The 25369-nt window shown below is 39.4% G+C and overlaps 1 protein-coding gene across 1 annotated transcript; it reads right to left on the bottom strand.

The window, feature by feature from the left end:
• PANK3 (pantothenate kinase 3) lies at nt 1-24910 on the bottom strand. Its single transcript, XM_068417231.1, has 7 exons — nt 24633-24910; nt 14777-15129; nt 12736-12989; nt 11483-11659; nt 9745-9868; nt 7885-8010; nt 1-6491 (listed from the first exon to the last, which is right to left on the bottom strand). The coding sequence occupies exons 1-7, from the start codon at nt 24658-24660 to the stop codon at nt 6441-6443; spliced, it is 1113 nt and encodes a 370-aa protein (XP_068273332.1). The 5' UTR covers nt 24661-24910; the 3' UTR covers nt 1-6440.
• Nucleotides 24911-25369: the final 459 nt, after the last annotated feature.

The raw sequence follows: 25369 nt of genomic DNA on the forward strand, positions 1-25369 counted from the left end.
TGAACAATCTCAAATTATTTATTAGGAAAAGACAAAGTACTGTCTCAACATTCATACAGAACAAAAGGCAATAAAACCAGGAAAATAAACTGTAAAAAGTAGGCCCATCACAGAGGAGCTGGGTTATGACATAGTAAATGAAACCCAAACTTCGTTCATGCAGACAAGCAGTAAGAATTATTTACAGTTTTGATGGGATGAATTACAGCATTGGCCATATTTGGGCCCCAATCAAATTACTTGGTGACATATTAAAGGGATCTAATCTGTACATTCAGTAATGAGAATCTATAAAAAGAAAAATAATTTAAACAATTTACAAGAGCTGTATTACAGATGGCATAAAGGTATCATTTACAAGAGCTGTATTAACAGGTGACACAAAGGTATTAATCAGTAATTTATGAATAAAAATTTGTAGCACATATTTTTACATCACATCTTCAGTGTCTGAACAGTAAACAAGAAAGTGGAGACGTAACATGAGTGCAACGTAATAGAATAAGGCAACTTAACCAAATGGCTCTTTGGAGAACTTCCATCCTACAAGGGTTTATAATTTATAAGTTTGCCTGTCCATTTTGCTAACTAAAACAAATATTTGAAGACAGCAATTGGTGATCAGAAGGCCTGCGTATGACAAGACAGTAGATGGAAAATTAAAGACTCGTTTGTTAAAATGCCAAAACTCAGAAATGTAAAAAAGTGCAATTATCAAAAGCCCTCTATATCCTATCTCTATAACATCAACACACTAATTTTAATGTTCTAGATGTCGTAATTGAATGTCTCAAAATACTAATTCACTAGTCTCATAATTAAATGCTTTTGTAATGCACAATCTGAAACTAATATACCTCCTCCCAAAGCTTGTATTTACAGTGTTCTTAAATTGATGCTAGAAGAATTATGAAATGCTAGCAATTTATAGCAAAGATTAGCAACTGACACACCATATTCCAGTTTATTTTATAGGCAAGACTAATTCACACATTTATCTTTTAAAATTATTTTAAATGGGTATTTTTGCATTTTCAATAACTTTCCCAAATGCTTACAGTAATGGCTGATCTTCTTGAAGTTTTAGCAGAGAACAAATGCTGATAGTGTTCTACTTGATAGCATTTGTTTTAACAGCTACAATGACAAAACAAGAGGAAGGGTAACACCGAAATCCAGCAATGAAAAGTCATCCTTATCACAAAGCACAATGGGAATGTTACGGGCCTTACAGAAAGCAGCACATGAAGCCAAACCTGCCAATGACTTACCACATTAACACACACAGTCCACATACTCTAAAAAAAAAAAAAGGGAAACTTGAAATATGGCCAAAAAATATTTGCAAATGATAAAATTTAAGTCTGTCAAAAGGACCAGGCCATAAATATTTTATTTACAATTTCTATTTAGACTCTTTATTTTCAACAAATGATTTAGCACCAGTAGGAATATGCAAAGTAGCATTACTGTGTTTCCCAGGCAGAAGACCTCAAGGCCAAATCTTGCTCATTAGTTTCAAACAGTCCCCATTTAAGAGAATCACCTACTCAAGTAACTAAAGCGAGCAGGATTTGGCACTAAGTTATGCAAACCCAGACTGCTCAAACATATTCCATTAGCACATTAATAATTACAAATATATTACAGCATTTTTTGAGATGTTTCCAGAAAGTGTGTTTTTAAGAATACTTAATATGCTTTACATGTGTGAAGTAAACACAACTAATAAAACAGGCTTCTTCGCAGACTTTTTTTAAACTTAAAGAATCAGTAATTTTATCACAGACAACAGAATACTGGCGATGTACTTTGGAACAGATCAGTAAAAATTAAATAAGTTAAGTAGGGATTTATCCCTCTATACTGTGATAAAGCATTTTTTTTAATCTCCCATGGTCATGTCTGAGGACTTAATTCACTCATTTTATCCACAATGATTGTTAAGTTTGCCCCCACTCACTGTGCGTTAACAGGAAATAGAAAAATTAACACAACTGAAACAGTAACTCTATGTGCCAAGCATGATCCTAGGTCTGCACTGTGACCTGCGGGGCTTGGTCACATACTTCTAACCTGACCCACAGATTTTTGTTTGCTTTTTAACCTAAGCAACGCTCTATTACACGTTTTTTAAGCCTACATAATCCAAAAAAAGATGCAGAAAGCCCTGCCACTAGGAAAACACTCATCTTATTACGTGTGCAAATGGACTCAGGATAAAAAGCTGACCACAACTAGCTCAACAGAACCGCACTGACCTTCATCTCTGTTCCGAGCTCAACTGAACTGTTTCCTCAGGATTATAGTCACCTAGTATCCACAATGTGAACAGTGAAAGTGATATTTAAAAATAGGTTGAACGCAATTTTAGGCATTACTGTAAGTTAATGACTGAATGCATAAGACACCATCTAGTCTTTAAGAAGCGCAGATTTGCTCTAGATAAAAGACACTTTAATTAGTTCCAAATGTTAAAATCCTACTGTTATTCTGAAACATTCAGAAATGAGAAGTTATTGCAACTTATCTGGAAGTAGGTATTTCCTGAAGACCTATACTTTATAGAGACAAAGAGTTAGTATTACAACCCTTAAAGGCAATATAATCACCTTGCATGTGTACTACCAACAACTCAAATGCAAGTAGAAATCTCACAGTACTACTGAAGGAATATGTAATCTGTTAATGAGAAGCCAGAACTGAACTTTTGTTCTTAATAGACAGGCTGAGAGTAAGTGGGACAACCTGGTCTCATATTCTTCCCACACCGCAACTCTCAAATTATGAATGGAGGTGTTGGTAGAATCACACAGGTGCTTGCTTGCACAACACTACAGAGAGAGATGGAAAGATCTTCAAAAGGCAGGTGAGATACCTGAACGCCCTTTGAAAATCTGGACCAAACTATAGGACAAAGAAAGTGTATCAGTGCTGCTTCTCTCCAAACTGTTAAATTTATTGAGGCTTTACTAATAGAATGAAAAAGTGTTTAGACTTAAACCTCTGCTAGCTTCAGTAAAGAACGCTGAGGATGTGTTCATTCCAGCTTGCTGAATACTCAACATGTATCGTAGAAGTTCCCTACCTGTTCAAATTGCAGTTACCCTAGTAGAACCAGAAAGGTGGAAGTGGTTAAGTTTAATAACCATCCCAACTTGGAATAGCTTCATCTGAAAATTAACTTATTTGGCCAGAAATAGTCTGTACTTACATGACTAAAAACTTGCATGATTTTTAGGGAGATACAATAAAACTGTGCGTAATACTTAAAAAGACCAAGCTGCAGGGATGAGACCAAGCAATGCCAAAGCATTACCCCAAGATAAGGGCTACAGGGATAGGAAGCCAGAAACCTGATGCTGTTTTCCTGGCGTCTCTAGCTACGCTGGATTGAAGGGATCATCTCCATGGCCAATAAAATTGTCTGCCATTTCTCTGGTAAGCAACACTGGTTAGGAAACCTCCTGGATAAAGTCCCAGTACCAGCAAAATTGGCATTATATGAAAAAATTAAAAGGCACTCACATGGCTGACTGAGCTGAAAATGATTACACATTCAAAATGAGCTTTACATTTCACTTTAGAAGACATTTCACACAACTTATCTCTAGAGAAGTGGTTCCACTTGAGAAGACAACAGTAGCCCTAAGAAAACCCCAAATTTTCTCTACTGTAGTACATCCCATTGAATCAATTCACTCTAAAGCCGCTTCAACCAGTTAGCTTTGAGGAAAAGAAATGGCAAGGTGAAAGTAAAACCACAGAAGATCAGCAAAAAGCAAGCTACTTCAGTGATCTGTACGAAAGAAACAAGCCTTTTCAACCCAGTTAGAAGAGAATTTAGATAAAAGGACTTTAAGGCTTATCTTGCAACTATCGGTGATGCCTAGCATTTCTACTGGTGATAGAGTAAATCTTTAGAGACTCTAGTAACAATTTCCAAGTTGAGAGAAAATGAGATGAAACCCAAAGATGTGGCTTAAATACAGGACCTCTGGGCTTTACAGTAGGGCTTGAAAACTTCTCTGGTTGCCCTTGTAATGAAGGAACAATTGTGCTGATAAAACTAGCAAAAGCAAGCCAATTTTTTTAGAAGCTCAAGAAAGTAAAACAGAGGTAGGGCATACTTTTTGATTCTCACAGTAGTTTCTATACAGTACAGCTATTCAAGAATTACTCCATTGATTTATTCTGTAACTCTGTACAATTTACTTTAAAAATGTATCGTAGGTCGTATCAACTTCAAATGGTTTAAATTAACCATGGTCACTAGGTAATCATCTTCTGCATGTGCTTCTGGTTACATATCCAAGTAACTTCTAACTACTGCTTCAAGAGCAGCTCTCTTTCAGTATCACAAAATGAGAAGTGAAGTAGCAATAAATACGGTCTAAAGGAACTGTCTCCAATCAAGCTGTAGTATGTGTCTTAAAGTACTTCTCTTTGCAAGAAAAATACACAGTTGGTTCACAAAATTTTCAGGCATCTGTCAAAACATTCAGAAAATTAAGTTTTTACAAAGTTTTATAACCAAATAAAGGTTACTTTCTATAGTTAACCGTAACTTAAAAGGAACAGTATACAGCATTTAAAACCCATATTCACTTATTTTCTGAAGTGCTCTGATTTAGCATTAGATCAGTTGAACTGTGAGTGTAATTTTGTTTGGTTTTTTTACATCTCAAATGAAACACCAAAGCAAGCACAATGGACATGTAGTATGAGTACCAGGAAAAGCAACAATAAATGGAACTGCATTTGCCATTGGCATAGTGGCTACTCTAAGCTACTGTACTCTTGAAGGAGCACAGAAATATTTTTTTTTTAAAAAAAACATATAATGTTAGTATGGGGCTTTGAATTTTAAGGAAAGAAAGAGAAGACTGAAAATAGCACATATTTTTCTAATACACTAGGTGGATGTGTCTGTGAATACAACACAGCCACGCTGTGGAATACTTGAGCCATCAGTTTTAAAAACATCGTAAAACCCAACATATGAATGTGTTCTAGTCTGGTTGCTCCTCATGCACTTACACGAAATATTCAACATTAAAATGATACCATAAAATTGGGTAGCTCTTTAGTCCACAAAGAGTCATATAGCTAATGGCTGTATAATATTCTTACAAGTTTAAGATCTCATGCCCTGGCTTCAGGACTAAACTTATTACAGTAATCACAACTGTAAATTTTAAAAGTATACAGAAAAACCTAAGGATCAGTACCAGAGTACGGATTTTATCCCAAGGCCACAATTTGATGAACGGTTCCATACTGTAAGTGCACCTAAATATTGGTCCATTTGGTGCTGCAATACAAACTCTGATGCTGCCCTCAACTTTCAAAAACAAACTTCCCAATCCAAAAGCAAGCTAACAACCTTTAATTTTCAACATCGAACTAGATTCTAATTATTATAAAATTAAGGAGAAATCACATTTTCAAATTAGTAGGGTGGGGCAGAAATTTTCCAAACCTCCACAGAAATGAGCCAAAGCATCAGAATTATGAGGTCCATATTTAGTCTATTTTATAAGGATTTCTTCAACTCTCTCAGGCTTTGTGGTACCTTTACAAATAACGATGTATGATGTCAGAATTTATAAATTCTGACACCAAAAAACCTAGAAGGCATTTTGGAAGTCATGTCCTCAAATAAAAAAAAACAACAACAAACCAACTCCAACCCCCAAAACCTGCCTTCATTAATCATTAAATTCTTTTTCAAATCCAACCAAAGACAGAGGGGATCTTCCCAAAATACCAGCTGCATCTTCAAGTAAATGAAGAGGGCAAGTGAATATCTTCACAAAACCTTCAAAACAGCAACAGCTTAATCTGCTGCTTTGGCTGATTTTTTGTGTTTCTATTCTTCCCACTCAAAATTAAAGCATTAATATTATTTCCATTACACATAAAAATAAAATCATTACTATTCTTACTGTGGAAACCAACAGTTTCCTCATCTTGTAGATAGTACCTTGCTGTTTTTAAAATTGTTTTCTGTAAGTACACATGGGAAGTTGTGCTCATAAGCTAGTATAATTAATGAAAATAATTTTTCGTTCATCAATTATAGAAAACTGATGGGCCTAAAGCCTCAGAAATAAACTTGCAATATTTTCACACTGAGCACTTAAAGGATTGGCATTCCTTCTTTTGGAAGCTTGTTTTCAGAGGATGTATTGCGTATTAAAAGCTCAATACTGGCTACATGTACCAAAGAACATAAATGACATCCCCGAACATTTTACTTTTCAATAACCAACAGAGTGAAAACCCCTTCCTTATAACGGCAATATTCAGTAGCTCATCACTTCTTAAAAACAGTTACAGAAAATCTGCTATTTTCTTCTCCCCTCCCCAGATTTAGTTCCCATTGCCACAAGTGTCATTCAGGTGGAAAACAGTTCAGTGTAGTGACATCTGGTATTTCAACTGAAATTTGGCAGCCCAAGAAGAGCACCAACAGCTCCAAAGTACCCCTGTTTGAAACAAACAAAAAAAATATTTCAGGTTCAAGTAGGGTAGTAAATTCTGCACTGATCATATTTCAAAGACAACAAAGCATCTGGTGGACCAATGCTACAGAAAGAACACCATACACTTTCAATATATAATCTTTCATAATAATTTTTTAAAGCTTTGTGAAACAAACATTTTATGCTTATCTAGCTTAACTTTAGGGGATTTCACCATAAGCCTCCCCATACACTGCCAGACTTCTAGGACATGTATCACTGACTCCTAACGCATGGAAATCAGGTTTGGTTTGTTTTTCCTATAGGAGCTGCATATTTTGGTTGCCAAATGATCTTCCATATCCACAGCAACACTATTCCTAAATCAAAAATTTCTTAAACTAACTGCACCTCACATTTTTTAAGAACTACGTCCAAGCTTCAACACCTTTTTGGACTGTTTACTTACCCGCATACAAAAAAACCATGTTCTCCTGTTGGATTATTTTTCCCCTCTGGGGAAACAAGATGTTCCCTCTCCCTATAACTACAAAATATAGAAGTGTTTGGAACATACACTTGACCAAATGCAAAAACTTAAAATTTATCCAAGAGAAATCTGAAGGGGGTAGAACTAACAAGCAACCATTCTGCTATTACTGCAGATACTAGCACCAAGACAGACTACTGTCAGTCTCAGGATAAGCAACAAAGGAAAAAAGTTGTGAGACTCAACTGAGTGGAATAGATGTAATGCTGTAATATTTGCAGACAAACAAATTGAGGACAAAAATTGCCAGCCCACTGCCAAAAAGCTACAAGTCTCTCAACTGTTGCACCTGTAATTAATACTGGTAGCCTATATTTTAACCAAAACAGGACAGCGCTCTCAGCATTACATACTGATCTAGGTTGCAGAAGCTGCCCAAAAGCAGGTTAGTCTCAGAGCATAAAATCACTACAACAACTTTAAGGTTTATCTGTGGTGGTAGGAAAGCAGTCCTTGCTAAAAGCAGTCTTGACTTGCAGGATGTTGCTCAAGCTCAGCTGAGAACAATGTAAGTATTTCAAAGGCCCATGCTTGAGATCTCTCTGTAATCTTTTGAAATACAATACTTAACTATTGTTGCCACCCAAAACCCAAGAAAAACTGTTGAACCTTAGTGCAGAGCTTAACATTTTCTTGTCCCTCTCCAAAGATCTATAGCATGAACTGAGATACCCCAAAGTGACTGAAGTACTCCCCCGGCAGAGAGAGATGTCCCCAGAGAACCCATACAGTATGAGAAACTTCCTCGTATTTTCAGTTGTTACTGAGTACTTGGTGTCTCAGGTTACCACACATGAGAGCTACTCAATACGTGCATTTTTGATTTAGGGTAAAACACCACATACAGATAAATGAACCACAGCATACCTCATGTTCCAGGAACAAGGCCTTCAGCTGGCCTTTTGACCAGTAGTCCAGTGCATATGCAAGAAGCTTCATTGACAAAGTATTCACACGTAAAAAATTGCCAACAAACACAACTCTGTTTATTTTCTAAAAAGAGAAAAACAGCAAAGGATTAAATCTTTTCACTGTTTAACACAGCTTTGAAAAATTAAGCTATGAAAGAACGGACTGTCTTGAGCAAGAAAAAAAATAAAACACCCAAACAACCCACAATTAAAACATGGTTCCAAAATTTAAAACACAGCATACTTGGGGAAAAGGAAAAGTCATGCAACCCTCAAGAACTAAAGGACTTAATTTGCAGAGAAGTAGCATTTGTGTTTCAAATTAAGTGAGCATTTTCAGTAACTAATCCAAAGAAACAGCACAGCTAAAAGTGAAATTGAATGAAAAATACTTATATCTGGTAGAGAAGACTCAATGCCTTCATAGCCCTGTACAATGCTGCTTGATCCATATGCAACAAGGCAGCACTGTAAAGAAGCCGAAGACAGTAAGATATAACAGATGTTCCTTTCATCTTCAGACCTCAATGTACCTCAGTATAAGATTAGACTAAGACTTAAATACTAGAAGTGAGCTGTGATTTTAATCAAGTCAAATGTAAAAAAGTGAAAATCGTTCAATTTTCCCCATTCACTGAAATAAATCCAACATTAAGTGGAAGCAACATTAAACACTGGTTTAATGATATGAGAGCAAGAACCAAAGAAAATGTAATTGTATTAGTGCTTAAATAAGCACTTAATTATGTTAGATGAATACTCATATGCAAGTTGCTGCAAAAGCTAGTATGACAATTCAACCCGTATTCAAATGACTAACATGCAACTGTTTTTCACTGTCTTGATTAGTTCATAGTGAAGACAAAATAAATACACTGTTAAGGCACCCAGTCACACATAATTCTGCTCTACAGCAGGAAGTCAAAATAATTAAACTCATTTTATCTTTATACATCAGTTCACGGTATTAGTTTGTGGATCCCTATTAACCATTTCTTATGATTTGTAGTTCTGTGATGTAGTTGGAATTAGACCAAAAAAACCCTTGGAATAAAGGTAATTTGTGCTGTTTATGATTTCTTATTTGTACTCATTTATCCCCACCCTTAAATATAAAATGCATACATTTGCCTCAGACTCAGACTATTAGTATGTACTTTCAACTTCACCCTCATTTTAACTCTCTTTTTATCAAGCCTTGCCATAAAGCAAAAAAAAGCCAAAATTAACTCAATATGCACAAAACTAACTTTCTTCTCCAAGACAGACATGAAAGAAAGACAGAGGAAACTGAGGGAGGACTTGCAATATTAAAACCAGAAAAATACAATAGTCTGGCTTCTAAGCAAAAGGAGGGTAGCTGCAGCAGCGGCTAACAACGTTGTTGATATTTCTGAGACTATCACCTCCACAGATCTCTTGTATCCCTCGCTGCATGTGTTTGTGTACAGAGACTTAAGTTGGGCCCCCAATTACCCTGCTTTCACAAGGGGACTTCAAGTCCTTTCATCACAACAACCTGTGCTCACCTGCTCCCTCACTTATCTGCAGGCTTTGGGCTCCATTCCCTAACAAACCTAGTCTGAAGCCCTCCTCATCAGGTTACCCTCCCCACTGGCAAAGATATCCATGTCCCACTTCTCCAAAGACAGTCAAAATATTCTGAACCAATTCCTAGTTCTTTAATACTACGTAAGTTTGTTTCATTTGAGAACATACTAAAAGGTTTAAAATTATACATCATTTTAGCAGTCATTTAATCTGAAACCAAATAATAGACCTATAGATAGATCATTTCCTTGTCCAAAGTTTTTACCTCATTTACTGCACACATCCGGGCAATAGACCCAATGTTATTGGTGATGGTGACCAATATGGCTCTTGCAAGATCTTCTTTACTAACAGACTCTCTCTTCTCTTTGTAGATCATATTCCCAAAACTATAACAGGAAAGAATTCCATTAAGTACAAAGTGATTCATGTGCATTTGAAATAATTTCAGAATGTAATTTTTATGCTATAACAAACTCAAGTCTCATGTTTCTTCTTAAGGAGCTCCCTCCTTTTTAAGTCTGTATTAAATATAGCAATTTGACAACTGACACTACAACATGTGTATTTATTCCTTCACAGTAAACAGTCAGTCTTGTTACAATAGTGACCCCTGAAAAAGTATTTTTGTTTAGATTGTTAACTTTCATGAAGAAGTACATACAGCAAAAAGTAGTCTTATTCTTAGGCAAGACTACTCTGCAAACCTAGTCACTGTAAATTAAGTCAATGCCTAAATCTGACTGGTGACTCCAACTCCTCATGCTTGCTTCCTCACTCACAGTATCTATCCAATCCTCTATTCTCAAAGCAGAAATAAAACAGAGACGAGTTGAATGGTTTTACGATGGGACAAAATCCTCTGAAACAGAACATAAACAGCTGACAGACTGCTATTTAGGTTGTACAAATGAAGAGTTCTAGATTAGAAGGACATTTCCATTACTACACACAGAAGACAGATGAATTATAAAAAAGAAAAAACAAGACAAGAATCTACAGCTATGCATTATATTTTACCACTAAGGACTCTGTGCCATATCTAAGTCAGTTCGAGAGCCAGAATCCTGATTATTCTAAAACTCACAGTCATTAAAGATCCTAAGGATCTTAAAAAGCAAATGAGAACAAGAAGTACCTACATACAGAGCGAGTTAAGGTGTGCTGACTAAAAGTGTGAAGTTTGCACACACGAAAACCTCTCAGCATATGCTCTCTGAAAAGGCTTGGACTCAGCTGGCTGGAGATGGGGAAGAATTAAGTTACCGTGAATCAAGACCTCTTACTACTGAATAAGAGCAAAGATTTAATGAACTCTCTTATGTAAACATTAGTTTCACTCCCAAAGTTTATTCTTCTTACATTTCTTAAGGGTAGAGAAGCTGTAACATCACCAATAATCTTCCCCAACGGAAATAAAACTTGCATCCTTGACAAAAATCCTCTGAAACTGGCAGTAAAACACATTCATTCTCATGGTGCAAACTGTTTATGTTCAACAGCTTTCATCAGTGAGAAAAGTAGTTAAAACATTATGCCAGGTGCCTGTACTGACAACTATGTATCAAAAAGAGCAGAGTCTTTCCAAAAAAAATGAAGAGATATTAGTGTAAGAGCAACAAGAATGCTTTCTTCCACTCACCTTCCCTCTGGACAATGGCCCTACTAAAAGATTCTAGGAAGTCCAAAAGTAATCTGCTTTGGTTTTCCTCTGCACTTTGCTCTTGTCACTCCTGTGATCACCTCACATTCTCTCTGGCTCATGTAAAGCTGTATACGACATATCACGTGAGGTTTCTTCAACACCTAGCTAGCAGGCACCTGCAGTTGCATGTGGCTTTAAATCTTCAGGAAAACTGAGTAAATATATTTTTAGGATGGAAACTTAACTTGACTACAATAAAAGTTTGCAAAAAGCAGTTTTCTCTCTATTAATTGTTTAAGTCTCGTTTCTGAAGCCCTCCAAACCAGGAAAAGAACCAACAAAAAGATCTCTTACTCACCTGGATGCTACAGCCCATCCTGGCAAGCCAAATCTTTCATAGTCTCCTCCATAAATATCCCGAACCAGCTTGTCAGCATGTGTGCTGTCTCCTTTGGATGCCATTTCCAGAGCTTCTTCAAAACTTTCACAGCCCGTCAACAAACTGCATAAACCAAGAAAGGTCCCTCCACCTAGACTAAGAAAGAAAACTAGCTGTTTTTAAACAGTATTTCCTCACATCAAAGATTCTTTTCTTATGTCTGACCAACAAGATAAACAAGCCCTCCAACTTAGATACCAAGCTGTCTGCTTTCTTTCTCAAGGTTCACTACACAAACAGCTGTCAATCAAGTCAACATTTATATAAGTCACTTACAAGAAGCCAGCCATACAGTAAGAGCTAACAAATAGTTATAAACTCTCAAAATGTAGCTGGAAGACTTAATCAGAGACTAAAACTCCCTAAATACCCACATCATGCCTCTGACTGATCCTTGATCATTTTCTGTACAATGTGTGGATGTATTTATTCTTATGAAGCAAGAGAAACACAGCTTCACTGGACACTTTATCAAAACTTAAGACAAAACCTATAAAACTCTCACTACAGAGCACTTCTAGCACTCTGCCTTCGTTTAGCCCACACCCAGGGCTAAACAACAGTTTTTCTCTCACCCAATGTCCCTTTCCCAACTGAGGAAGGAAATTTGGAAAAGGAGGGAGACTCATGGGTTAAAATTAAACAGATTTAATAAAATAAAGAAACCAATATAAATGCTAACACAAAACACACAAAAGTATACTTAGCTACAGATTGGAGCAGGTTGTCCAGGAATAGCAATCATCAGCAATGAGGAAAAAGGGAGGCCAGAAGAGAGGAGAGCAAAACCAGCCCCACCTCTCCCCAGCAAGCCCTCCCTTTTACAGTGAACGTGATTGTTAATTTTATAGAATAGACCTGTGGGCCAGCCTGGGGCAGCTGCCCTGCATTTAACTGCTAATGGCCCTGATCACCATGGCTGGCCACCAAATCCCAATGAAACCAGGACACACTCATAGATTGATAAAGAAGATACTGGCTAAATCTTCTCAATAACAGAATTATGGGGAAAGGCTTCAATGAATGGAGCTGTAAATTAAAGTTAAAATACTTTTCCATACTACAGAGTGAAGGAAGGGATAGGTGGGGGGAGTCGGGGAGGGAAACCACTTTGAAAACAGAAGGCTCATTGTTCCATAGAGTAACATCCCCAACTTAGGGTTTTAAGTTACCTTGTTCCAGTTACTCTTTTATAGTTGTCTTTGGAATGGACTGATAAAATACTGACTCCTGAACCAATGTTAACAACCAGCAATGGGTATGGATCATCCAGGTTAAAAGGCATCTTTTGGCATCTCTCAGGATCTGAGGCATTTTCAAAATAATAGCACTCTGCCTGGCCATTGAAGCTGACAGAGTCTATATACAATAAGCCTTTGACAAGGCAGTCAAGCTCATCCAGTTTGTGCAGCTGGAGGTTTCCAATCTGTTAAAAAAAAGAAAAAAAGACAGTGTCAACATGTTCTAACATTGTTTAAACATGCTACAAATTTATGAGTATATTTGTACTGCCTAACTTCAATAAGCTATTTCAGGTGACTAATTCAGGAACTTCAATCCCACTATAAAGCCAACAAAGAATTCAGACATAAATTCTGAATACATCAATTAGCAATTATTCTGCCTCTAAATCTCATACCTGAATCAAGGACAGGCAGTATAAATATCTGCTTTGGTAAGCCCAAAGATAACTTTTGAGATACTCAAGACACTAATCCATTGAAAAATTAGCAACATTTTTCATCAATCTTAATCAAAAAAAGGCCACCAAATACCCTGGAGGCGCCATCGTGTGTTATCTTGGTGAAACACACATCTGCACATCTTTTCAAGGTTTGTGGGTTTCCTCCCCCATCTCAGAAGTCAAACACTCATTTCTAAGACATCAGCAGATAAAAACCTAAGATAAAATCTTCAATGGCATCATACTGACTATCCTTGCAACTTAGTATTAACACTCCAAGGATCATAAGAAAACCACAGGTCAGAAATTCTATGGGACTTTAGCCTTATTACAGTTCTTCCTCAGTCTTGCACATGACATTAAAGTTGCCGCGCTCATAAAGCAGAAAGACAATGTAACAAATGCTGTGGATTCCAGGATGGCTGCGATTTCACACCACACCCTCTCCCTTGCCACAGCAGAGAGTTCCAACAGTGAGAGAGTCCAATTAGGCAGCTAATCCAAGAAAAAACACCCATAAAGTCTATCTCTGAATCAGCTGAGCTCACATCTAGAAAGCAGCCTGCAGTTAGATTATGAAGTTGCACAATCAGACCGGATTGCACACTGCTGACTGACATCAGTATCAGACCACAGCACTGCCACTCCTCTCCTCCTCCCCCAGAGCCCTTCAGCTTTTCTTGCCATGGCACAACTGTGAGGCTTCACTGTTGAGCAGATCATGGAACTGTTCCAACATAAAATATTTCTGTGGGGGTTTAGATAATGAATTAGCTCTGATGTATAAATTGTGACCCTACCGCACAAACAGTTGTACCAGCTCAATGCAGGACTGGCACAGGAATGGAAACACAAGCAGAGTTTTGAAACCAAACATTTTGCGATATTGGAAGTCTTCTTGTCTCTAGAAGCACAAGAGGTCTGCAGCCACTTGAAAACTCGGACCTGTGCGTACTGGATACTGTCATAAGATTCTCGGTAACAACTATCTTTGGATAGAGACTGCAGCTAAACAAATGATCGATTTTGATTGTCAAGGGAAGAGTCAAAACAGCTCAGGAAAATCCCAAGCCACTCTCCAGTTGAAAAAAGACTGAGATGTGTTTGGTCACAGATCACAATGCACTGGACTAAATTAATGATGATAATTCCCACCCACAAACATTGAAAACCTGTCATCAAAGACTGCTTAGGAAAGAAAACCCAAAGTGACTCAAGCACCTCAGCAGTTTAAGCACATTTCCCATCAGAGAAAACACAGGTTAGAAAATGGTTAACTTCCACAAAGGTGTCCTGCATTTCACTGCATTAATGGAAGTCTCTAACGAGCTGTTAGCATTAGATCTTCATGTTTATGATGCTGATGTCAGAAAGCATATTTCTAGATTATCATACTTAAAACTGAAAAATAAATGAACAATTAATAATCTTTGAGCATTGCACAGTTTTTCAAAATACTGCTTATTTTAACCCATCATCAGCAATGCCTTTAGCATCAGCTTCAGTCCGAGGAAAGACAGGCTACCTACTGTGCGAAAATCTTCTTCAAACTTGTAAGCACCACCGCCGGTGGCACAGAGCACCGTATGTAGTGTTGAGAAGTTTTTATTTCTTCCCATTTGGATAAAAGTAGGCAAATCATGAGTTGGGAATCGAATAAAGTGCAAGTTTCCTCTTCGAGCAAAAATCGTTAAGTCTTTCAGCTCAAGGTGGACATCTCGAATGCCAGTGGATCCATAGGCTACATTGGAAGTCAGGTATTTGCGGATGCTCTTCAAGCTTTCAACTTCCTCCTGCTCCTCCTCTGCAGTGATATCAATAGGTTCAAAATATGCAAGTTTCACCAAAGTTCCCCCAATGTCCATGCCAAACCACGGAAAAGCTGCAAAGATACAAGAATTGATCTATTAGCTTTGTTAAAGACAAAAGCAATAGATGTAACTTAAGACTAAACCAACACTACACTTTTCAACAAGACATTAACAAAAATCCTCACAGGAACAAAGAATTAATACTAATTTCCATTAAATGGTCTTAAATATCCCTCTGGCCGCAAGTAAAAACGGAAAAAATGAGCAACTCTATTTACTCATTAAATGCTGTCACACATGCTCAGAAAGCCCAACTAAAAACTCCCCAAACAATATCTTTCATAACAACTCATAAACAAAATTCAACCACTTTTTTTTTTTTTGAGAACAAAAGATCAAAATAACCTTCACTCCTGAAGTATTCGTTTTGACATAGTTTAGCACAAAGACTGCAATGCACACTTGTGAGAAAGCAGGTTACACATTATAGCTGACAACAGCAGCAGGACAGGTATTCCTCCTCCAACAGTTATCTCTTGCTCACATGTTTTGTTTGAGAGGAAAGCATTAATTTATTTGCATGTATTTTAAAAATTGACACAGTTAAGATGCTCAATTCATGAAGCTGAAGAGAGCTGTTCATATAGCCCCTGAAGTTACAAAGGGCTAACAAAAAGTATCAAGAAGTACACGCAAGAGAGAAAATTAATGTTACTGAATCTAGCTTCCATTTTTCTTTTTTTTGTGTCTTCGATAGGAAGGGGGAGTATCTGTACTACAAAACAACACTAAACCACAAGTATTTTGTCTTTGTCACTTTTGTGGCATGACTACAATTCCTAACAATTCTATGGTTTATGTCATCTAGGACTACGGTTTGAATATGCCAGTATCAATAAATCTTCCTAACCGTGTGTGGTGAAAGAGATACTCAGCAACCAAAGAACATCTTCATCTCACAGTTTCCCCACTGTCATCTCCCAGAAACAGTGTTTCAAACTTAATTTGTGTTTAAGAAAGATCCTGAACATCCAGCTGGGAAGCTTGTATTTTTATTTCCTAATTGACAGTATAACTTGCTGGGTTGTTGGGTTTGGTGGTTTGTTTTTTTTTTTTTTGTTTTGTTTTGTTTTTGTTTTTTTTTAATATTCTGTAGAGTTCCAATTTATTTTTTCAGATGCAATTCATATATTATAGAAGCACGAAATTCAGGAACAAAACCAAAAGAATGGTAACACGTTCATCATGTGTAAGACATAATTACATTGGCTTTACATCACCAGTGTGATCTACTCATGAGAAGAATGGCCTACCAAAATATTTTAATGTATTTAGTCAAGGCTGGCTGCATGCCAGTTCATTTATAGCATGAGTGCAAAATCGAAAAAGAAAAGAAACATAAAAGTTGCCTCAACTTTCAGGAATGGATGTCCGGAGAATACTGTCAGATTTCAACAAACAAGATTGAGTCGGTCACCTTACTTATCTTAAAAAACAAAATTTAAATACAAGGATAAATTCTGTGAATAAAATCTAGCTCCAAGTTGGAATAAAGTAGTTCTATAAACCTGGTATCTGTTCTATAAAGCTGAGATCTAAGCATAAGACTAAGCATAAAGTCACATATGAATTGACTTTACAACTGCCTATCTGACTTCTTTGCACTGTGACTCTGGATGTAAGAACATTTCTCATCTTACTGTTTGACCACAATTAACTGATGATTTATTAAGTGATCTCACTAAGTTCCAGCCTCTTGTCGTAAACAATGTCACAAGACCAAAACAGAAGAAGGGAAGTTGATTCACCTAGACCAGAAAGTGTCTGTAGGAGTCACTCCAACCCATTCAGAATTTAATCAGGACACAGCAAGCCAAGTACTACCTAAACCACTTGGGATTCTTCCTGCTCAGTGGGTCTACCTAATAACTAGGATCTAGGCCTCCACAACAAGAAAGGGGGAAACAGCTGAAAGTTCAAGTAATGAGCTTAAGGAAGATTTGGTGCAAGTCATGCCTCTTTGTCAGAAGATCCACTGCATCCCATGTTAAATGATCCTAAAGGCTTTTGCAAATACAGCATTAGTCACATCTCCAAAAATCTTAAGGTTTATGAATCTTGTATACCAAGTAAAAAACAAGAACAGCTGAACTGTAAGGAAGTTTATTCCATAATTCAAATGAGAACATATTTTATGCTGAAAAATGGGATCATGCTGTACAGTATTGGTTTTCTGGGTTAACTGAATGATCTTAACAGCAATTTAAGGATTTTAAGACCGAAGAAATAGGTCAGTTTTCACCTCTGAGACAAATCTCAAGAAGTTTCACATTTTTCTACTGAAAAGTTGTCAAGATTTGGCTGGTAAATACATTGCTCAAGTTTCATTTGTAATGTGGAGGAGTTCTGACAAGCAACTGGGCCCACGTACTGCCAACTTACTCCTTATACCAGGAACCCAGAAGAAAATATTACACGAGGATTCTTGTGTATGTAAGCCACTCTTGATTGATTTACATACAGGTCTAGTCAGGAAAATTAAAGCCATTTTGTTTTCCAAACACAGAAGGGGATACACATACACATATACGGCAAGTGCACAATCAGTTGAACTGTAGCTGCGATTTTGGGACTGCAAGGATACAAGATTTATCCATGCTTGAGCCACCTTTAAATATTAGAAATACACTGATTCTACAGAGCTAAAATGTAACTGTACATAGACACAACACAGAAACCTTGTGAACTCTCCTCCTATTGCTGCAGCCTTCACATCAGTTTGCTCTGGGTGGATCTTGGCTCAGGATCTATCCTATCTGGATACAGTGTGAATGGAGAAAACAGGAACCCATATGAAAACACCAGTTTCTCTTCCAATTACTGAAGAAGTGATTTCATTTGCAGGGTTAAACTAGGGCCACAGAGAGATTCAGGGTGGAGGACTACTCAGAAAATATACTATGGAAAGCATGCTCCAGTTTCCTACAAGACCTCCCCTCCAGAGGGCAGCCAGGCTAGTAGTGGCAATGACTGAAGATGACATGTCTACTTTATGTCATGCCATATATACGAGGAACCTGTGCATTACTCTACACCACATGTATGAGCACTCTGCTTAAGGTGACGTTGCTACTCTTTGAGGCATGTTCGAAGCACAGGAGTTTTCACTCTTATACATGGTATCTGCAGCATACACATCAGCCTCTGTAGCTGGGATAGTCTCTCAAATCCATGAAAAATTTAATTCTGAGGCAGTCTTGTATTTGAAAGCTGTCTTGGAACAAGATAAAAATAGCATTGTGTGTACCTTGGGCTGAGACTATATAAACGATTCTATAAAAAGTATTTTTATACTCACATCTATGGGTCATGCTGCTTTGAGTGAGAGATTTAGGAGTAGAATTACAGCACCACAATCTTTTGAAAAAAAAAAAATCCCCAGGTATCAGCTTTATCCTTACAGTAGTCATCGTGAAAGAAACATGCCTGGATGAGACCAATACCAACTGCACAGCCTTCGTACCAAGCCCACAGCTCTGCAGATAGCAAGTTTGAGGACTTGCGTAACTGTAACCACCATTCTGCAGCTTCAGTTCATAAGAGCCAATGCACCTGCATTAAAACTGGGTTTTTTCTGCAGCTCTATGGGGATTTGGTCATTAAAAGATTTTTCTCAGCTCTTCCTCTTTATAACTGTTCTTATTCCTAGGAAGACTACAAAAAGATGCACAGCTCAGAAGTATTCCTTGCTGAGAATTTAACTGCTATTCACAGAACAAATCCAGTGCCCTGTCTTCTCGAAGTTCATCTCCTCTCTGCAGAGGTCAGCTGCAATCTGAAAAAAGAAAAGCAGGAATCGAGCCCTTTACTCAACAAGTCAATAGACTACATAAAGCTGCTTCAAAAACATGCCTTCTGCTTTTAGGAAGTCAAGCCAGGCTCTACTTAAGAAGACACAAAATACATATTTTTACTATCTGAGAAGAGACAAATATGCAAATAGAACACAAACTGGGAAGTCAAAACCCACATGGTTTAATGGGGTTTTGACCAAATTGAACTGTCTCCAACAGGACAGCAAGAGGATTATCAAAATATCCAACCTCCTTAATTCCAAATCCAGACTTTCTTTCATTCCCCAGCTCTGCCAGGACCCACTCTGGTCCCTACGTAGCCACAGCAACCAGGAACCTCTGCTATAAAGCAACAGATTGTTCTGTACGTGCCATGAAGTGAGAGGCAACCTGCTCAGAGTTAAAAAAATAATGATGTTTAAGAGGATTCCCTAGAACTGCTTCCTGCAATGTAGAAAAGCACTTCCTGCATGGGAAGAGTGCTGTCACAAGGCGCTGTGGTCAAGCAATGATGTAGCAGTTCTGCCTAGTAAGAAAACCCATGCTGATGGCTGTTGGTTGTTTTTTAGATTCTTCTTTATAGCTACACAGGGAGGTCTCATTCTCTTGTGCTTGCACTTCTCAAGTTCTTGGTGTATGTCGTTTCTGGCAGCAATCTTAAGGTTACTTATATCTTATCATATAAGGTCTTTACATGCCAGAAGGAAATAATTATAGTAAAATGTCTTTCTCATGCCAATACAAGTACAAAGGTTGAAGTGTTTTCCTTTTCTATGGGTTCTGCTTCAGCAGAGCAGAGGACCTTCAAAGTTCTCCACACAGACCACATATTAGTATTTTGAGTTTGTACATCCATTTTGGATCCAAAGCTGCAAGAAGTACACACGCAAAGACTTCATTATCTCCCCCTTATTCAGTCAAGCATAAGATTCTTCAGTTTAATGCTTTATTTGTATTCAGCTTTTAAAGACTGAGAAACAGATTACGGGTAAACTCCTTCCTATGAATGTAATGTCACATTTGAAACACAAACACCTGTAAAATACTTCCTTCACTGTAAGATAAAATAACAGCCTGGGTCAATGCTGCATTAAATTAACAAGAATTAACCTTTGAAGAAGAGTAGCTACCTCCTAATTCAAGCAGGGAGCTTTGCACCATAACAAAAAAATAAAGTCACAGCTGTCAGTGAAGCAGAGAACAGGCTACCAAATTTTGCGTCACCTTTGTAAGAAAGCTTACGCACTATTAAGACATAAGACTGTTGCACTTTAAGTACAAGTGTGGCTTGGGGAACAGCCGCTAAAGCGTGCTGCAGTTTGGGATTCTATATTGGCTTAAAATACAAGAAAAATGATCATGAAATCACATGAAAACTTATGTTTACTTCTGCCAGCACTGCAACAACTCTTTATGAAAGTATGCAGTATTATCAGTTCGGATGCACAAAACTTATCTTCTAATTCAGCTCAGTACGTAGCCTTTGATAACAAAACTAACCTTGATCCCATTCTTATCTGATTACTGACAAGGCAAACAAGTTAACTATATAAAAGTTACACTGAACTATTACACAGTGTTTATAAACACGGAAACTTAAATGTATCTTTTAGTTTCTCCAAATGCATTTTCTCCTATGTACATGTACACATTCTTACGCTTCCAGTACTTCCCTAAAACACCTGCATACAGCAGAATAAAAATTAATGGCAAACTCTAGCACCTAAATCAGCTAGCAGTCTAAGGCAGCTAACATGTCCAAAGGGACAGGTTAAGAGAAAACACATCAAAGGTTGCTGAACTGCTAAATCAAGTGGGATTAACCTGATGGCTAGGCAGCAAAGTGTACCCACGGTACACGGATGTGTGCCTATGAGCCTCTACGGAGCAAAACCGCACACCAAGCGTCCTTAGCCCTTGAGACACCAGAGAGTTTCTCTGCTTAACTAGTTTTGTAACAGGTTTTTGGTTCAAATATCCCAAGGCCAGCTCAAAATAGATTTGGGCTGGACAGAATTAACACACAAATTAAACGTGCACTGTCACATCCTCCCATTTCCCTCACGGGAAAACTTCTCCATCAAACTCTAAACTCACCACACTTTCCCACTCAGCCACCTCTGATCACACTACAGAAAGGCCACGATTACCAGTGGAAGGACAGGTGGTAATTGGCAATTACTGTAACTGCTCTTCATTAGGTTTATCACATCTACAAGTGGCTACCATGTAAAGCTAATACAAGACAAAATATCGCTGCTTTCATCTTCTCCATCCTTGCTCATTCTGTTAATTTTGTTGACAATTCAGCAGCAATCTCTTTGGGGGTAGGTGTTTTTATTATAGCAAGATACAGCATGCAGAGGCATAATCTAACACTTACAGATGCAAACACAGTATAAACTGTGCCCGGCATTATTAACCCATTATTAGAAATATATTTTTCAACTGCAGTGAAATGAGAGCCTGTAACATCTGCCATGGGCTAATAATCAGCTTTCAAGGACTAGTAAGAAAATGCTAGGATACCACAAGACTACGCAGCAAGTTCTGTGAACAGAAAAAGCAATTTAAGAGAGATTCTCCAGCAATTTAAATGGATTTTTCATCAATTTTACTAGACAAATCCTGCATGGGATCACTGTGTCCACAATGACTACATGTGTCCATAGAACCACATTAGGGAATATAAACTTAAGGTTTTCATCTTTTCTTTATATTGATACAGCATTTTGCAAATCTCTGCTATGTACTTTCATACATTAATGTGTCTTAGTTTGCCTCAAGGGAAATGTAGGCATTTGTTCTCAAACTATTTTAATAAACAATTAAAAGAAACACACTGTATAAAGTAACATACACTGTGCATTAAATATTGGAAGTCTTTGCCTTTCCTTCAGCAGCCCATTGCACTCCAGAGCCAAGAGGAAGGACTCCACCTCCCCTGAAGAACATACATAGCGTGGGTACTTTCCTCCTCTCGGAGGCCTTGCCTTCCCCCGCCAACATGAAGAGCCCTCTCTGAATGACTGGTTCTTCTCTTCCCTTTAGACAGATCTCACACAGCAACAGTTCTGCAAGGCTCTTTGCTCTCACATTTATCATCTCCACCTACAAATAACCTTTGGGAGTTCCTCTTAAAATTGCCAGCCATTCTTCCCCATAGGCATTTCCTCAGAAGAGCTATCACACAACTGCTGGTGAAGGGTCCTCTGGAGGTCACCTAGTCTAACCTCTTGGTCACACTGGCAGGAAAATTGCCAGCACTAGATGAGGTCAACTATGGCTTTGTCCAGCCAAGACCTGAAGACCTCTTAAGTTTTTTGAGAATCCTCCAAGGATGGAGACTCCACAACCTCTCCAGCTTCCATTGCTACACTAACAGTACAAGGTTTTACTAATTTGAATTTCTGTTATCCTCCTTTAAAATGCCTATCACCTCCCATCACTTACTAGCCTCTTTCAAGACAGCCAATCTCAGAAGCCATGTTCCATGAATTCAGCTGCATTTCTCACAGGTTTTACAAGAACAAAGTATCAACAGCACTAGCCAGGTGAGGATGTAAAAGGGAGGACCGCACAAGCATGTCTACGCAGTGTATCCACATCAGAAATTCTGAACTTGTTAGGTGTCTCCATTTTACCCTCCCCTCTCTTATGACAGACATGGCACTCAGTGCAATCACACTTTCTTTCATTATGCAAAACATCACAGATAAAAGTGCAGGTAGGTGAAAGCAATCTTCTCAATTCCACTTTGCAGGCTCTACAACAGGTTAATGACCTCTCGTTAAATAATGATTAACCATCTTTCCCCTGCATCAAATTTGGCTCCAGCACAGATGATTAAATACTTACTTCACCTAAGAAATGTATGCCCACTCAGCAATCATGCTGAAAAGTGTCTACAACTGTCCTAGCCAAATAATTTGTAACTAGACAGTCTAAAAGTGGTATTGTGAGCCCAATTCAGCTTTCAGGTCAACGTGAGCATATAAGCTAAATAGACAGCAGTAACTGGGCACCAGAGCCCCTGAACATCAATGGACTTCTCCATCTTCAGTGCTTTTGTGGATCTGCTCCTCTTTGAACATTCAGCTGCTCTCCCACTTCACAGTGTGACTAACCAGGAGCAGAGATCTGCAGAATGAGTCTGAAGTTCACTGCCTAGGAAACTAAGTGCTATTATCTTTAAAAAAGCCACCGGCTTCAAAGTATGTTAGAGAGTCAAGTTGAAATAAACAACGTAGTTTGACACTGTATTCTTCCCCCTCACTGCTTATGCAGTTCCAATTGTTTCTTATTCCCATCATAAAACCAACATCAAAGTTCAGGTTCAAGAACTGGAAGAGTGCAACTACAGATTTAGCATTTTTAAGCAGTTAAAAGTCCTTGATAACTTTTGGCATTCTTACTTAAATGTGAGGTTTAAATCCATCACTACAGAAAACAAGTCTTTGAGGCCCAGCAGAGACACTCCTGAAATCAGCAGGTTTCTGCACTAGAAGCAGCCATACTCTCACCATTTTAAATTACCAAACCACTACAACATCTTATGGCCAATTGGTGCTTCAGAGTCTTGATATCATTTCTTAAATATTATACTAGGGAAAAAAATGCTGTCTGAACTGTACTCTTCAGAAACATTATTACAGTCAATTCAGCAATTTCCACACACTGGCACTAATAAGAGGTGATGGCTGTGTGGTACATGATGTGTATTTGGGGTTTCCTTAACACATCACAAGAAACAAAGTATTTTAAGTCAAACTCAATCCCATGTTTACAGCTATTTCTAGAGCTACACTAATATTTCCTGTGTTAAATAAATGTTTGATGATTTTCTTCTCATTGGGATGCTCAAACAATGTATTAAAATATACACTTCGAATATACTCTCTTAGTTGCATGCTCTTCATTAGACAGGCATGTCATATGACTGAGAGTAACAGCAGGCCTCGCTCTTTAGGACCAGCCATCTTTTCCATACAGTAACTCACCCTAAAAATAACTCTTTAAGTACTATGACAAAGAAAAATAGTCTCAGTGGAGTAATACCTGCACCCCTTTTCACCTGTGTAAGTCTGACAGGTGTGTTGACTCACCAGCTGTGTATCTGTTACACTGGGAAAACACCACTTGTACGTAGACTAACTTTACTCAATCAGATTCTCTCCACAAAAAAGTACTGGTAGCCTTAGACGGTTTGTTTGCATTCACCTGAATCTGAACTATGTTTGTACCCTCCAAAACAAACATGTATATTCCAAAATAATAAATAGTACTAAATATTATTACAGCTGTGTTTACTAAAGGGGAGCATTCAGCCTATTTCAGTGAAAGACCTGTATCCAAACATTAACAAATATTCTCTCTAAAAAAAAACCATAAGTTGATTAGCCCTTAAAAAACAAAACTGTAGCAACTGCAGCCGGCTGTGCAGGTGTTTAGTACACGGATTAAGTGCCATCTTCGTTAAAAACAGCACCCAGCCCCAAAAACCTGGCTGTCTCACTGTTCAAAGAGAAGCCCTTCCAACGCAAACACGGGGCTGTGAGACCACCTGAACCCCGAACCCTCACTTAAAAAGGGCGCCCAGGAGCGAGATGGGTCTCGGGAGGCAGCTCCCCAACGCACGATCAGAACCACCCGCCGAGCCGGCCCCCGGTGTCCCCGCCACGGTGGCCCCGCACGCCGCCTCCCCCCGCCCGCGGCCTTACACGGCTTCTTGGCATCCTTGATCTTCATGGTGCGGCGGCGGCCCCGTTCTCCTGCCGGCTGGGGCGGGCGGGGCGCGGCGCCGCGCTCGGGCTGCGTCTCCTGCCCCTCGCCTGATGGGGCGGGAAGCGGCGGCGGTTCCTCGGGGCCGGCCCTCGGTCTCCTGATCGGCGCCCGGTGGGCGGCGGGCGCCCGCCTCCTCGGGAGCGGCGCTGGCAGCGCCCACCGCTACGCCCGCGGCCCGGGCAGGTGCTCGTCCAGCGGCGGCATCGGCTTTCGGGCTGGGGCGGGGAGACAGGGCGTGAGGCGGCGCGGAGCGGCGGCCCTCACGCCCGGCCCTGCGCCGCGGCCCGCTGCGAGGCGCCGAGCATCAGCGCCGGGGCCGCCGCGTCGCGCCGCGGAGGGCAGCCCTTCCCGCCGCCTCGGGGCACGGCAGCGGCCGGGAACAGCGGCCCAGGGCGGCTCCTGGGGGCGGAGGCGTGGGAGAGGCCCCGCTCGGGCGCGGCCCGGCGCGCAGGGGCTGCCCACCGCCGCCGCGGCCCTTCTCGGCAGGCGGGCGGCCCCGGCCCCCTGCGGAGGCCCCGGCCGAGGCGGACGCGCGGCGGCCCGGAGCGGACCCCCTCCGGCACAAGATGGCGGCCGGCACCGGGGAGCCGCGGCCGCGCCACACAATGGGGCCGAGGCAGCGCAGCGACTCCTGCGCGCCCGCTCCGCCGCTGCCGCAGCGCTGCCCCCCGCC

This window comes from Nyctibius grandis, chromosome 22 (assembly GCF_013368605.1).
Source record: "Nyctibius grandis isolate bNycGra1 chromosome 22, bNycGra1.pri, whole genome shotgun sequence".
Lineage (NCBI taxonomy): Eukaryota > Metazoa > Chordata > Aves > Nyctibiiformes > Nyctibiidae > Nyctibius > Nyctibius grandis.